Source organism: Cyclopterus lumpus, chromosome 20 (genome assembly GCF_009769545.1).
Source record: "Cyclopterus lumpus isolate fCycLum1 chromosome 20, fCycLum1.pri, whole genome shotgun sequence".
Classification (NCBI taxonomy): Eukaryota; Metazoa; Chordata; class Actinopteri; order Perciformes; family Cyclopteridae; genus Cyclopterus; species Cyclopterus lumpus.
This window is the reverse complement of record NC_046985.1, coordinates 8,375,923-8,387,222: the sequence shown is the minus strand read 5'-3', so window position 1 is coordinate 8,387,222 and position 11,300 is coordinate 8,375,923. Positions and strand designations below refer to the sequence as shown.

The 11,300-nt window shown below is 41.6% G+C and overlaps 2 protein-coding genes across 2 annotated transcripts; one reads left to right on the top strand and one right to left on the bottom strand.

Moving 5' to 3' along the window:
* Positions 1-51: 51 nt before the first annotated feature.
* LOC117749904 (glycine--tRNA ligase-like) lies at positions 52-1,756 on the bottom strand. Its single transcript, XM_034560722.1, has 5 exons — positions 1,598-1,756; positions 837-938; positions 518-620; positions 256-397; positions 52-154 (listed from the first exon to the last, which is right to left on the bottom strand). The coding sequence occupies exons 1-5, from the start codon at positions 1,640-1,642 to the stop codon at positions 52-54; spliced, it is 495 nt and encodes a 164-aa protein (XP_034416613.1). The 5' UTR covers positions 1,643-1,756.
* Positions 1,757-3,200: 1,444 nt separating this feature from the next.
* On the top strand, positions 3,201-10,556 carry LOC117749696 (glycine--tRNA ligase-like). The gene is made up of 17 exons (XM_034560399.1): positions 3,201-3,476; positions 3,817-3,918; positions 4,533-4,635; positions 4,739-4,880; positions 5,136-5,224; positions 5,860-5,936; positions 6,040-6,185; positions 6,274-6,423; positions 6,523-6,685; positions 7,350-7,514; positions 7,597-7,704; positions 7,793-7,938; positions 8,043-8,128; positions 8,284-8,393; positions 8,818-8,911; positions 9,031-9,221; positions 9,937-10,556. The coding sequence occupies exons 1-17, from the start codon at positions 3,228-3,230 to the stop codon at positions 10,054-10,056; spliced, it is 2,241 nt and encodes a 746-aa protein (XP_034416290.1). The 5' UTR covers positions 3,201-3,227; the 3' UTR covers positions 10,057-10,556.
* Positions 10,557-11,300: the final 744 nt, after the last annotated feature.

Here is an 11,300-nt window from a genome sequence, read left to right as displayed (position 1 = left end):
GGGAGGATTAAACCAGGTGCAACTCATTTGATTGCTCTGTATGAATGATGGTCAGAAAAAGTCACCTTTGAGGAGGTGATCGGCACGGTAGCACTCCCCGGTCTTGGCATCTTTCACCATGTAGTCTGCAAATTTATCCACATGTCCTGACGTCCTGAAAAGAGCCAACAGGTTTAAGGACGAATCTAATGCACACTTCAATTTGCACATTTGTGCATTCGGTTTGTACATGTTTTAAAGTTTGTTGGCACCTACTTGAGGACCGGCTCAGGGGTCAGCATGGTGCAGTCGATCTCGAGGATCTGCTCCTCCTGGATGAAGTGCTGCCTCCAAACCTGCAGGATGTTGTTCTTCAGGGCACAGCCGACAGGGCCGAAGTCATACAGGCCGCTCACACCTGAGGAGCAGTCGGGGATTAGTCTGGACGTTGGAAAATGTTTTGGTCAGTATGCATGCTCTGTCTGTACTAAACACTCAAAATGTTGCCGGGTGGTTTTGGTTTTCCTTTCTGTTTCACCTCCATAGATAGCAAAGGCCTGATCGTAAAAGAATCTCCTCTTTAAGGTATCCTCCATCTTCACTCTGTCCACCGTGTCATCTTTGGGCTGCAAAGCCAGCTCCTACAAGTGAGGATTAAAAATAATATCAATACAAAAAAATTAAAAATCTGAATTACATGCAAAGTAAATAAGGGAGAGCAAAAGATTAACCAGCGACTGTGAGAGTCTGACCTTTTGTTTCAAGAATATCCTTCCTGGCTTTCTTACCATGCAAAGTAAATATTACATTACTCAAATGGAAAGTGGAACCAAAGAGTGAGAGGAAAACATTCTGACCTTTGCTTCAAGAATCTTCTTCCGGGCTTTCAGCTCTGCAACAGCTCTGCTCAGCTCCTGCTCTTTGGCGCCCTTTTCCTTCAACTGATGCACCAAGTCGCCCTGCAGGTGAAATACCAAAGACTTCACTTAATTGTCACACGAAACCTCAGAGAAAAGTGTACCTTGTAATTGTTTTATATTTACATTTGTTCTTAATGTATAGTAACAACAAACTTTCTTTGTTAATTTATACACATGTGAACTGTATTTCTAAAAAAAAAGAAGTAAATACTCTTATAGGAAAATAGTTAGTTTCTTGTTTTTTTATTAATTCATGTATTATTATAGATATGTTATAAAGTGCAAAACAATCCAAATGAATGGTTTGGAGCCACAAGGGACATCCATTTTAACTTTCACTTTAGTTTTCATGGCACGAGGCTCTCTCTCTCTAACTGGTTGATTAAAGGACATTCAATGTGACAGCTGTTGCAACAATGCAGCCAATCGACATGCACATTCTGCGCAGAAATCATGTTACACCTGTTTAATGTATGTTTGAACTGTGTACAATGCTGCCAAGTTGCTCTCTATGTAAACTCATCATTACATGATCCAAACAGACACTTTTTAAAGCATATGCACTAATAATCTCTCCAATCAACACTTGTAATCGATGTCGTTGTCAGTGGATGCATCACTCCATGCTAGTAATTGGACAGAGTCTAGTTTTGTTTTTTTGCGTGTTTAAACCTGGTTAAATTGACAAGATGTCTCACCTGTTCCCTCACAGCCTCCCTTAAAGGTGCCAGTAGTTCTTCCATCTTGATACGTATCTGAAGCTCTCTGCTCTCCCTGCAGTCAGCTGTTGATCGGCTCGGGACGCGACTGTCCTCACTTCCCTCTTCAGGCTTTCTTCAAGCCGGGGAAAATAAACAAGGGGAGGCGCCTGTTTGAGGGCAGTCTGAAGGGTTCTCTGAGTTGCCTGAAACAAGCGCTTTCTGTTGCATCATCCAGGAAGCTCAGACAACACGTATTGTATTCTGGTGTATAACAAAGTAAGCAATAGCACCTTTCAACCTATCCTCTCAATGGAGAGTTAACCTGTATTTATAGACTAGATTCCTAATGATTACATGCATCTGGCACCCAAAGTCTGGACCACTGGAGCACTGATAGCTTTGACCTTTTTGACACCCTAATTCCCATTTGTGCACACAACATACATTATGGTTGACTAATAATTAAACCCAGTAATGTATGTATTTGTTTGACTGGAACAATACAACTAGATTCTGAAAGTGGGCCCCTACATAATGCTAAAGCCACTGGCTTATTATATAAAGGTACTATATATTACTTCTGCCTGAACACATTTGCACATTAACTCTTGCCGCCCTGATACTAGGCCAGTTGTCAGCTCGTGTTAGCCTTGGCATGGGAAAATAGCTGCAGTAATATTTTAACAACAACAACAACAACAGCAAATAAGTGGAATAAATGTCACTTTCTGTTTTAAGCTGTAAATGAACACTCAAGGATTCTTCAAAAGTTCCCAAAATATTTTACAATTAAATTTAATTTCTATAAATAACTATACTTTAAAAACATAAACATATATATGTACAGTATATGCTAAATATTTAAGCCGCAGACACCTGTATCACCTCTGCATGTAACATAATGTTAGCTAATTAGCCACCATATAAACACAATTAGCTGTATCATTGTATAACAATGTATTCTCATACATTTATGGAAGGCCATTTTCCACTGGCAAAAGAAACCCCCAAAACAAACAAATAACAAAAGAAAATGTTGGTATGATAAAATAAGAAACTGGGTCCTGGTCGAATTTATGAAATAATAGGTCAAATGTTTTCAAGGCACAAAGTCAAGTCTGGCTCGGGGAAATTGTATTAGATAGTAAGTCCAAATTAATAACATCCCCAAAAGGTCATAATGGGAACTTGTTTGTGTTCCCTTGCAATAATATTTGAATTTACCACCCAAAACTATAACAATACAAATTATATTTAATAATTATAAATGTGGCTCAGCGTGATGAACTATATAAATATAAATGTAATAAATAATAACATTTTCATATTCCGTTTAGTTTTGTTGGGTGTGGATGATTTACTGTTTATTATTACTGATTTTGTATTGCTTACTTATAATACTAAGATCTTGTTTCTTTTTTACGATGTCTTGTTTGCACTTTACCCCACGACGGTGTAATCCCGTACATTAAGGATTATTGTATCTATTTATTTTAAATCATTCTTTTGTTACTGTTTTTGACGAATCTGCCGATTAATCGTCAAGCGAAAGTTCTCGACCGGAGCGCAAGGCGGCTTTACTTATTTTCAGATATTTCATCATTCTCTTCTCCCATTCCAGCGGTCCATGCTTCGTAGCGCAGCATCAGCACTGCTGAGGACCAGCACTGAGATTTCCGCCTTCCGTCCGGTGTTTACGGTCCGGTTCGTTCGGCAGTTGCTCCGCTACGAGCCCCAAAACAGGCCGTTTTCAACGTCGGTCTGCTTGTGTAAAAAGAAGAAGCAAAGCCTGTGGCTGCAGCTGCCGGAAGGACGAACCATGAGCGGCAACATTGAAGAGATTCTCGCCCCTTTGAGGCTCGCCGTCAAAGAACAGGTGACACTGGTTGTCTCGTAGTCTTCACCGACGTGGGCCAAGTCGAGTTAGTTTTAGTGGTGTTAGCTTACCGGGCTAACCGGCTGACCTGACCGGTTCTCAATGAAGGAGGACAGCCATTGCTCGCTAGCTAATGCTAGCTGGCATCATGTCTGCACCTTTTGCCACGTCTCAGTGTTGCAGAGTGAGCAGGGTGGGGTTAAGATAAAAGGCTAAATAAATGCAGCTTCCAGAAAACAATGTACGCAAAATGGCCGATTGTTTTGTAAAGCGTCTCAGACCGGAGTTTAAATGTAGGTTGAAGGGTTTATCTTTATGCCACCTCTCTACTCTGTTTCAGGGGGAACTGGTGCGCCAAATGAAACAGGATGGAGCTCCTGATGTGGATGTCTCTAAAGCTGTGGCTGAACTGAAAGCCAGGAAGAGAACCCTGGAGGCCAAGGTGAGGATTTTAATTACATTAATATGCTAATTGGTTTAGTTTGTTTTAGTGAAGCAAAAGCTCTACCAAGCCAATCCCAACGTTAGATGTGTATTCACTTGTCATCTCACTCCGTAGTAACCTGTCTGTGCTGCACATATTGATGCACTTTTATTACACATTGGGAAGTGCCCCAACATGTTTGTTCACTTATTAATCCATCATGCTGTCAAACAGACTGGGTTATGGGTGCTCGCTCAAGTTGCAGGTGTTTGCCATTGTGGGTGTTTATGTCAACATAAGATGGTAATAAATTAAGCAAACATCATTACAAATTATATATTGTTCTCTACGGGTGTTTTGATCATCGTTTATGTTCATAAGTAAGAATAATGTTAGAAACTGCTGCCTGATGGTTCCTACAGTCGGCTCCAAAGTGCTAAACGGTGTATTTTTGGCAACAGGCGCATATTGATTCTGCAAAGTAATGCATGGTAGCTGCCACTGTAGCAGCCTTCCATAGCCCGGTTACAGATGGGTTGAGTTTTCTTTTTTTTTTCGAGTACATCAGGACAAATGAGCTGACCACACAGTGAATGCTGTCAATAATGGGAAACATTTCATTTGCATTGCAGGAGCTGTCATTAGAACCCAAAGATGACATTGTGGACAGAACAAAAATGGAGGATACCCTCAAGAGACGATTCTTTTACGACCAGGCCTTTGCCATCTATGGAGGTGAGACTTTGAATGTTAAACAAAATAAAGGTTTCAGATGGTGCTTATATCATCGCACACATAGTCTTTAAGCATTCTGTTACCATGCAGTAATGCTCCTCAGGTGTGAGCGGCCTGTATGACTTCGGCCCTGTGGGCTGTGCCCTGAAGAACAACATCCTGCAGGCCTGGAGGCATCACTTCATCCAGGAGGAGCAGATTCTGGAAATAGACTGCACCATGCTGACCCCAGAGTCTGTCCTCAAGTATGTATCCCTAATGCGGGTTTTCTATGAGTGTTAAACAGTATTTCGTTATCGCTTATGTTTATTTAATTAATGAGAATGTCAGAAACTGCTTAAGAAAGTATCTTGTGAGTCAGTGCTGAACTGTGGCTTTTTGGGGGGGGATTTGCCAATTTTAGCCATGAAAGCTGCCTCCCATAGCATGGTTGCAAATATTTTAATTGAATGGACTTGGACATGGACATTAATAGCTCTTTCATTTGTTCACCTATTTAGGACATCAGGACATGTGGATAAATTTGCTGACTACATGGTGAAAGATGTCAAGAATGGCGAATGCTTCAGGGCTGACCACCTCCTCAAAGGTAAGCCTTTTGTGCTTCTGCCAGTGTATATTTAGAGAATTGGCTTCCACCATAATGTAAACTAAGGATTAGTCATCCTAAAAACAACCCCAGCAGAGGTCTTTGTAAGCGTTTCATGTCTATTATTCATGAGATTTTGCAGACGGTGGGATGGATGCGGTCCAAACTTGTGTTGTCTGTAGCTTCTGCTGGCTGACCAAGCTCTGAGTATCACTGTTGTGCCTGAGGGAGAATGGAAGTGGCTGGACCAGCAGAAATCACACAGGGCTCTCATGGCAATGCAAGCTGCTAGAATCATAGACTGGAGCTGTGCCAAAAAGCCTGTGGGAAAAAAATTATATATAGAGAGAACATGTCAATTCCTGCAAGACTTGGAGCTCAATTGGCTCAGACTTGAAACTGTTATGCAATGAAAATTAAGTTATGTATTATCTGAGATATGTCATGAGACATTTTGACATCTCCAAACTATGAGATGTCAATCCAAAACTATGTGCATGTCATCCTGCTGATTTTAGTTTTGAGCTCATTTTAACAGTGTAGGTTAATGAAATCAATGAAAGTCAAGGTTACAATTATTTTATTTTTTTTATCTGTTTGTGAAAGCATTGTTTTCATGTTTCTGTGTCCTGCAGCCCACCTCCAGAAGCTGATGTCTGATAAGAAGTGTGCGGCAGAGAAGAAGGCTGAGATGGAGGATGTCACCACTCAGGTCAGTGTTAACTGAAACCAAATGGCTCTTTTGAGGGATTATTTTTGAAAAGCTGTTTCTGACAGAGTTTTAAATGATTCACTGTCTCTATTATTATTTTCAGATGGACAACTACACTCAGCAACAGCTGACAGACCTCTTTGTGAAATACAACGTCAAGTCTCCCACCTCAGGAAACGACCTCACGCCTCCCGTCTCCTTCAACCTGATGTTTCAGACGTCCATCGGACCAGGGGGGCACACGCCCGGGTAAAATGAAACAAAATCCTGCTGGGCATTTTTCCCTGATGTTTTATTTGTTTCATGTCGAGTGATTGATTTCGATGTAAATCTGCAGCTATCTGAGGCCTGAAACCGCTCAGGGAATCTTCCTCAACTTCAAACGTCTGTTAGAGTTCAACCAGGGAAAGCTTCCCTTTGCCGCTGCTCAAATAGGAAACTCCTTCAGAAACGAGATCTCTCCTCGCTCCGGACTCATTCGTGTGAGGTGAGAGATCCGCCGTGTCCCCAATTGTTCTGTATTTTGTGTCTGTACTTGTAGTCATGACATAAAACGGGAATAAAATTATATCACATTTCCATGCAGAGAGTTCACCATGGCTGAAATTGAGCACTTTGTGGATCCAATTGAGAAGGTCCACCCTAAATTCTCCAATGTAGCAGACCTGGACATCACATTATACTCCTCCAAGGCTCAGACTAGTGGCCAGTCTGCACACATCATGAGGCTGGGTGACGCTGTGGAGCAGGTTGGTTTGAAGCTTCATTTGTAATGTTGATGTCCAAATTCTAATTCAGCTTTTGAATGCTGCACGGATTGTGGACATTTCATGCAATCGTCCACCTTCTCACACACACACACACACACACACACACACGCACGCATCATTACTGTCATTTCCAATAACTCTAGAGCTTTGAAGTCAACATTTTGTTTACAAAATATTCTCCTTCGGTCCATATTTGTTGGCATTTGGCCTTTCAAGAAACTACATTTTCACTGGTGTCAAAAAAGACATTTGATACATACCTAAAAATGTGTTCTTTGAGAAGGTATTTACACAAATAACTTTATGATGAATATCACAACTAATATGGATACGTGTCCAAGCTTGTAGAGATATTCATCATTTCATTTCACTCTTGACTTTCAAATACTGAAATCCCAAATACGATATAATCTTGTATCATAACATTGATACATATTGTCCAGCTGTGGTATTATAAGACTGTAATAAATGTGACATACAAAAGAGAGTTTAAGTGAATAACGTATTGGACCAAAACCAATCTTAACTCGAGGTCCACTAATTTGCCATTTAGTGGATCTTGAATTTTTATTTGTTTATTTATTAGTTTTTGACAAACTGCTGTCAAAAATAAACTCACTCATTAATTCTTCTCTCATTTAAGGGAGTGATCAATAACTCCGTCCTGGGATATTTCATCGGGAGGATCTACCTCTACCTTACTAAAGTTGGTATCTCCAAAGACAAGCTGCGTTTCCGACAGCACATGGACAACGAAATGGCTCACTACGCCTGTGACTGCTGGGACGCGGAAGCCAAAACCTCATATGTAGGTTCCACGCCACCGTTTCCTTCTGGCTCATCAGGGAGTCTACTCACTTTTGCTTAAAGTAAACGTTTGTCCCTTGCAGGGCTGGATTGAAATCGTGGGCTGTGCTGACCGGTCTTGCTTTGATCTGCAATGCCATTCGCGAGCCACAAAGGTCCCTTTAGTCGCTGAAAAGCCCCTAAAAGAACCCATATCCTTAAACTGCTGCAAAAGAGAAATCTTTTCTCAGACATGTTAAGCACCCAGATGCCTTGTTGTTCTCCTTAACTTCTCCACACAAAGTTGTACATGTCGTCCAGTTCGAGCCGAACAAAGGAGCCATTGGAAAGGCGTATAAGAAGGATGCTAAGATAGCCATGGAGTACCTGTCTGTGTGTGACGAGTCCTTCATCACAGAACAGGAGAAGCTGCTCAATGAGACTGGGTGAGTACTTTCAACCACAGTCACACAGTTTGTATGGCTGCCGGCTCAAAGGTTGTGGTTTTGTCATTTGCAGCACATTCAGTATGTTATCTTTTACTCCACAGAGAGTTCACCATCGAGTCAGAAGGGAAGTCCTTCAAACTCACAAAGGACATGGTCGGTGTGAAGCGATTCCAGAAGACTCTGCATGGTGAGATTTATTCATTTCATGGTTTAGTTTATTGTTGAATTTCTCATGTATTTTGTCTTTTTAACACCTCGGGACCAAGTTTGAAATAAAGGTTTAAGTCGGGATACGTTGGAGCTACGGCTTCAATAACACACATCCCTCTTTGTCTTCCACAGTGGAGGAAGTTGTTCCCAATGTAATTGAGCCCTCCTTTGGCATCGGTAGGATCATGTACACCATCTTTGAGCACACGTTCCAAGTCAGAGAAGGTGATGAACAAAGAACGGTACGTCGATAGTCTGGATCATAAACATAGGCGATGTCCTCTATGATCTAGCATTGTTTACTATGGTCTCATGTAGAGTGTTGTCCTGCACCCAACCTGTCTTAAACTAGAGCATGTACTGAAGCTGTCAAGTATGAATTACCTACAAGATTATGAACTACGTTTAAGAAGTCTTAAAAGATCTTTTCTGTCTGGCTCTGCTCTTGTTCATAGCCTCAAATGACGACTTCGGCACATAACACTTTTATGCTTTGTGTTATATTTTGTCTCTGTATGAATGTCCCGTCTGTAACTGTGTGTTGTATTGCTGTTGGCTGTCCCTCCGAGCAAAAGATTGTTTTATGATTTGATAATTGTGTTTGTGATTGATTTTTAAAAGCTTGTTTCCTTCATTTACTGAAATCTTTGTTTTCTTTCCCTTCAGTACTTTGGCTTCCCAGCTACTGTAGCGCCATACAAATGTTCTGTCCTGCCTCTGAGCCAAAACCAGGAGTTTGTGCCCTTCGTTAAGGAGTTATGTAAGTGCCCACATAAAGACTACGTATTTGTTCCATCTCTGCCTGCTGGCATGTGCTGCTGCTGTTTAAAGACTAACTTCACTCGTTAACTTTATTTCTCTCTCCTTTCTCCCGCTTAGCTGAGGCGATGACCAAAAACGGGGTGTCTTACAAGGTGGACGACTCTGCGGGATCCATCGGGCGGCGTTACGCCAGGACGGATGAGATCGGCGTGGCGTTTGGCATCACCATCGACTTCGACACAGTGAACAAGACGCCTCACACAGCCACGCTGAGAGACCGCGACTCCATGAGGCAGATCAGGGCCGAGGTACAGCACAAATTCACTTCTCTTTTTTTTAGGATTAAATTACCTTGATGAACGAACACATTTTGGTTTTACCAAAATTACAAACATCGACTTGCCACAAAACGTGAAGAGTCACGTCACATCCACAGACTTTATACTGTCTATGGTCAGGGTGTATTGTTTCTGGTATAACGTCAGTGGCCCAATCCCCAATGTACCCCTAAAACCCTGAACCCTCAGGGACTTGACTAACGTCGGCTGGTAAATGGCAGCACACGCCGTGCAGAAGAAAGGGAACACACCAAAGATATGTTCCCTTTCATTACCAAAAGAGTGAGAAGAGGTAGAAGCATGTTTTGAGTGGAAACACTTTTTTCAGGTTTCAAGTTCCTTTTTTTTTCACATGTCTGAACTCTGGCAAACTGCAGCTTTGTGGCTGCTGAGCGCGGTTTCTTCTGCTACACATGTGTAGACAAGATGTCCTGCATCCCCTCCCCCCTCCGTCTACATGGTGCATCCAATTTGTGTGATGGGTGTCAAATGTAGAAGTATTGCACAATGTAGCTGGGTGTGTTGCCCTTTTTAAGGCCTGCCTCAGGTGTTGACCTTCAACCACATTTGACCTTTTTTATAAACAAATAGCATTTCCTTGTAAGGAGCTTGACATCGCTTCAAAAAGAGGGTTCATTAAAATTCTCTCGCTCACTCACCATTTAACACATCTTTCTCTCCTCAGGTCAGTGAGTTGCCTGTGATTATTCGGGATTTGGCCAACGCCACATTGACCTGGGCAGAAGTGGAGAGCAAGTACCCCATCTTTGAAGGGCAGGAGACCAGCAAGAAGGTTGAAGAGTAACGCTCATTTGTCTGCCAGTCACGCCTTGAAAATCCACAGACTTGTTGCATATGCATCAGCAGGAAGAATATTGTGATAAGCTATTGTGGTGCACCGAGCCCTCCTTGTGTTCGATGCTACTGCGATCACTAAAATGTTATGTATTCATCTGTTTCTCTGATTTGCAACATTTCATCCATGTCTAACCACGTCAATATGTTTTAAAAAGGAGAGAATGTAATCGGGTTGTTGTCGTCAGTGGAAGGAGGCTTTCACTACTCCAGTTTTCTGGCTGATAGGATTGAGATATTTAACAATTTCAATTAAAACAACCAGCACTTACTGGACACGGGCGCACAACTGTCGTGTTTCAAGAGTATCAAGTCACAAACATAGTAGCTCAGCTGCAAGATTGAACAAAAATGGGATGGCATTAGAAGCTTTGAAATATAAAAATGTAAGCTGTGAAGTTGTGCCAAAAACATGCTTTACATAAATAATGACTGTTTGATAACCTGCTATTTGGCTGGAAGTTTGAATTTCTTTTTCACAGCAGCAGCAGTTCAGATGGCTGTGAAGTAGCCTTCCTGTTGGGCAACTTCTTCCAAACATTCGTCTTGAGTAGCTTCTCCATCACCGGTGAGGATGAGGTGCATTGGTTGAGAGCCTCTGTGTTCCTCCAGAGTCTTGTTTTAATTGTAGAGCAGGAAAGCAGATTTAAAACTCACGTAAACCCTCACCACAAATAATCTATCCTGTGATATCTGCTCTGCCTGACTTTTACCAGAATGGCCTCTTAGTAAAGACCAGGAATCCCTGAGACTGACAGACACTTTGCATATTCACTAGGCTCAAATCTCAACTCTGCCTTATTAAAATTTCCAGCGGAATGACAAGACCTTTACTGTTTCAATCTTTTTTTAATAGCCCTCATTGATAAAAAGATTTCCTGGCTGGATGAAGGCTGGTTTCTCACAGTCTTTAAAGTCCGGTGTTCTGTTCCAGTGAGCCAGCGTGCACAATAACAAGACCCTGAAACTGAAGCAGCTCAATGGAGTTCAGCCATCATTAATTGTATTATTTACACCGGTGTCCTTTAACCTTTTTATAAAATGTCCAAACTCTGGCTACACACATTTTCTGATCTACTGTAGGAAAGGTGAGTGGATTCGCATAAACATTCTTTTAGAACAATTAAATAGAAAAGATGAAAGAAGCAGCCAATACAAAATAAACAGCTGGTCCTCGACTTTTTAAAACTAAAA

Bases quoted from the DNA above. Each gene is read 5' to 3' on its own strand.
- LOC117749904 (XM_034560722.1), bottom strand. From the start codon at position 1,642: ATGGAAGAACTACTGGCACCTTTAAGGGAGGCTGTGAGGGAACAG. The intron at 939-1,597 runs GTGAGACATCTT...TTTCACCTGCAG, and splicing joins GGGAGGCTGTGAGGGAACAG to GGCGACTTGGTGCATCAGTT. The intron at 155-255 runs GTAGGTGCCAAC...GGCTCTTTTCAG, and splicing joins ACCCCTGAGCCGGTCCTCAA to GACGTCAGGACATGTGGATA.
- LOC117749696 (XM_034560399.1), top strand. From the start codon at position 3,228: ATGCTTCGTAGCGCAGCATCAGCACTGCTGAGGACCAGCACTGAGATT. The intron at 5,225-5,859 runs GTAAGCCTTTTG...TGTGTCCTGCAG, and splicing joins GGCTGACCACCTCCTCAAAG to CCCACCTCCAGAAGCTGATG. The intron at 6,686-7,349 runs GTTGGTTTGAAG...CTCTCATTTAAG, and splicing joins TGGGTGACGCTGTGGAGCAG to GGAGTGATCAATAACTCCGT.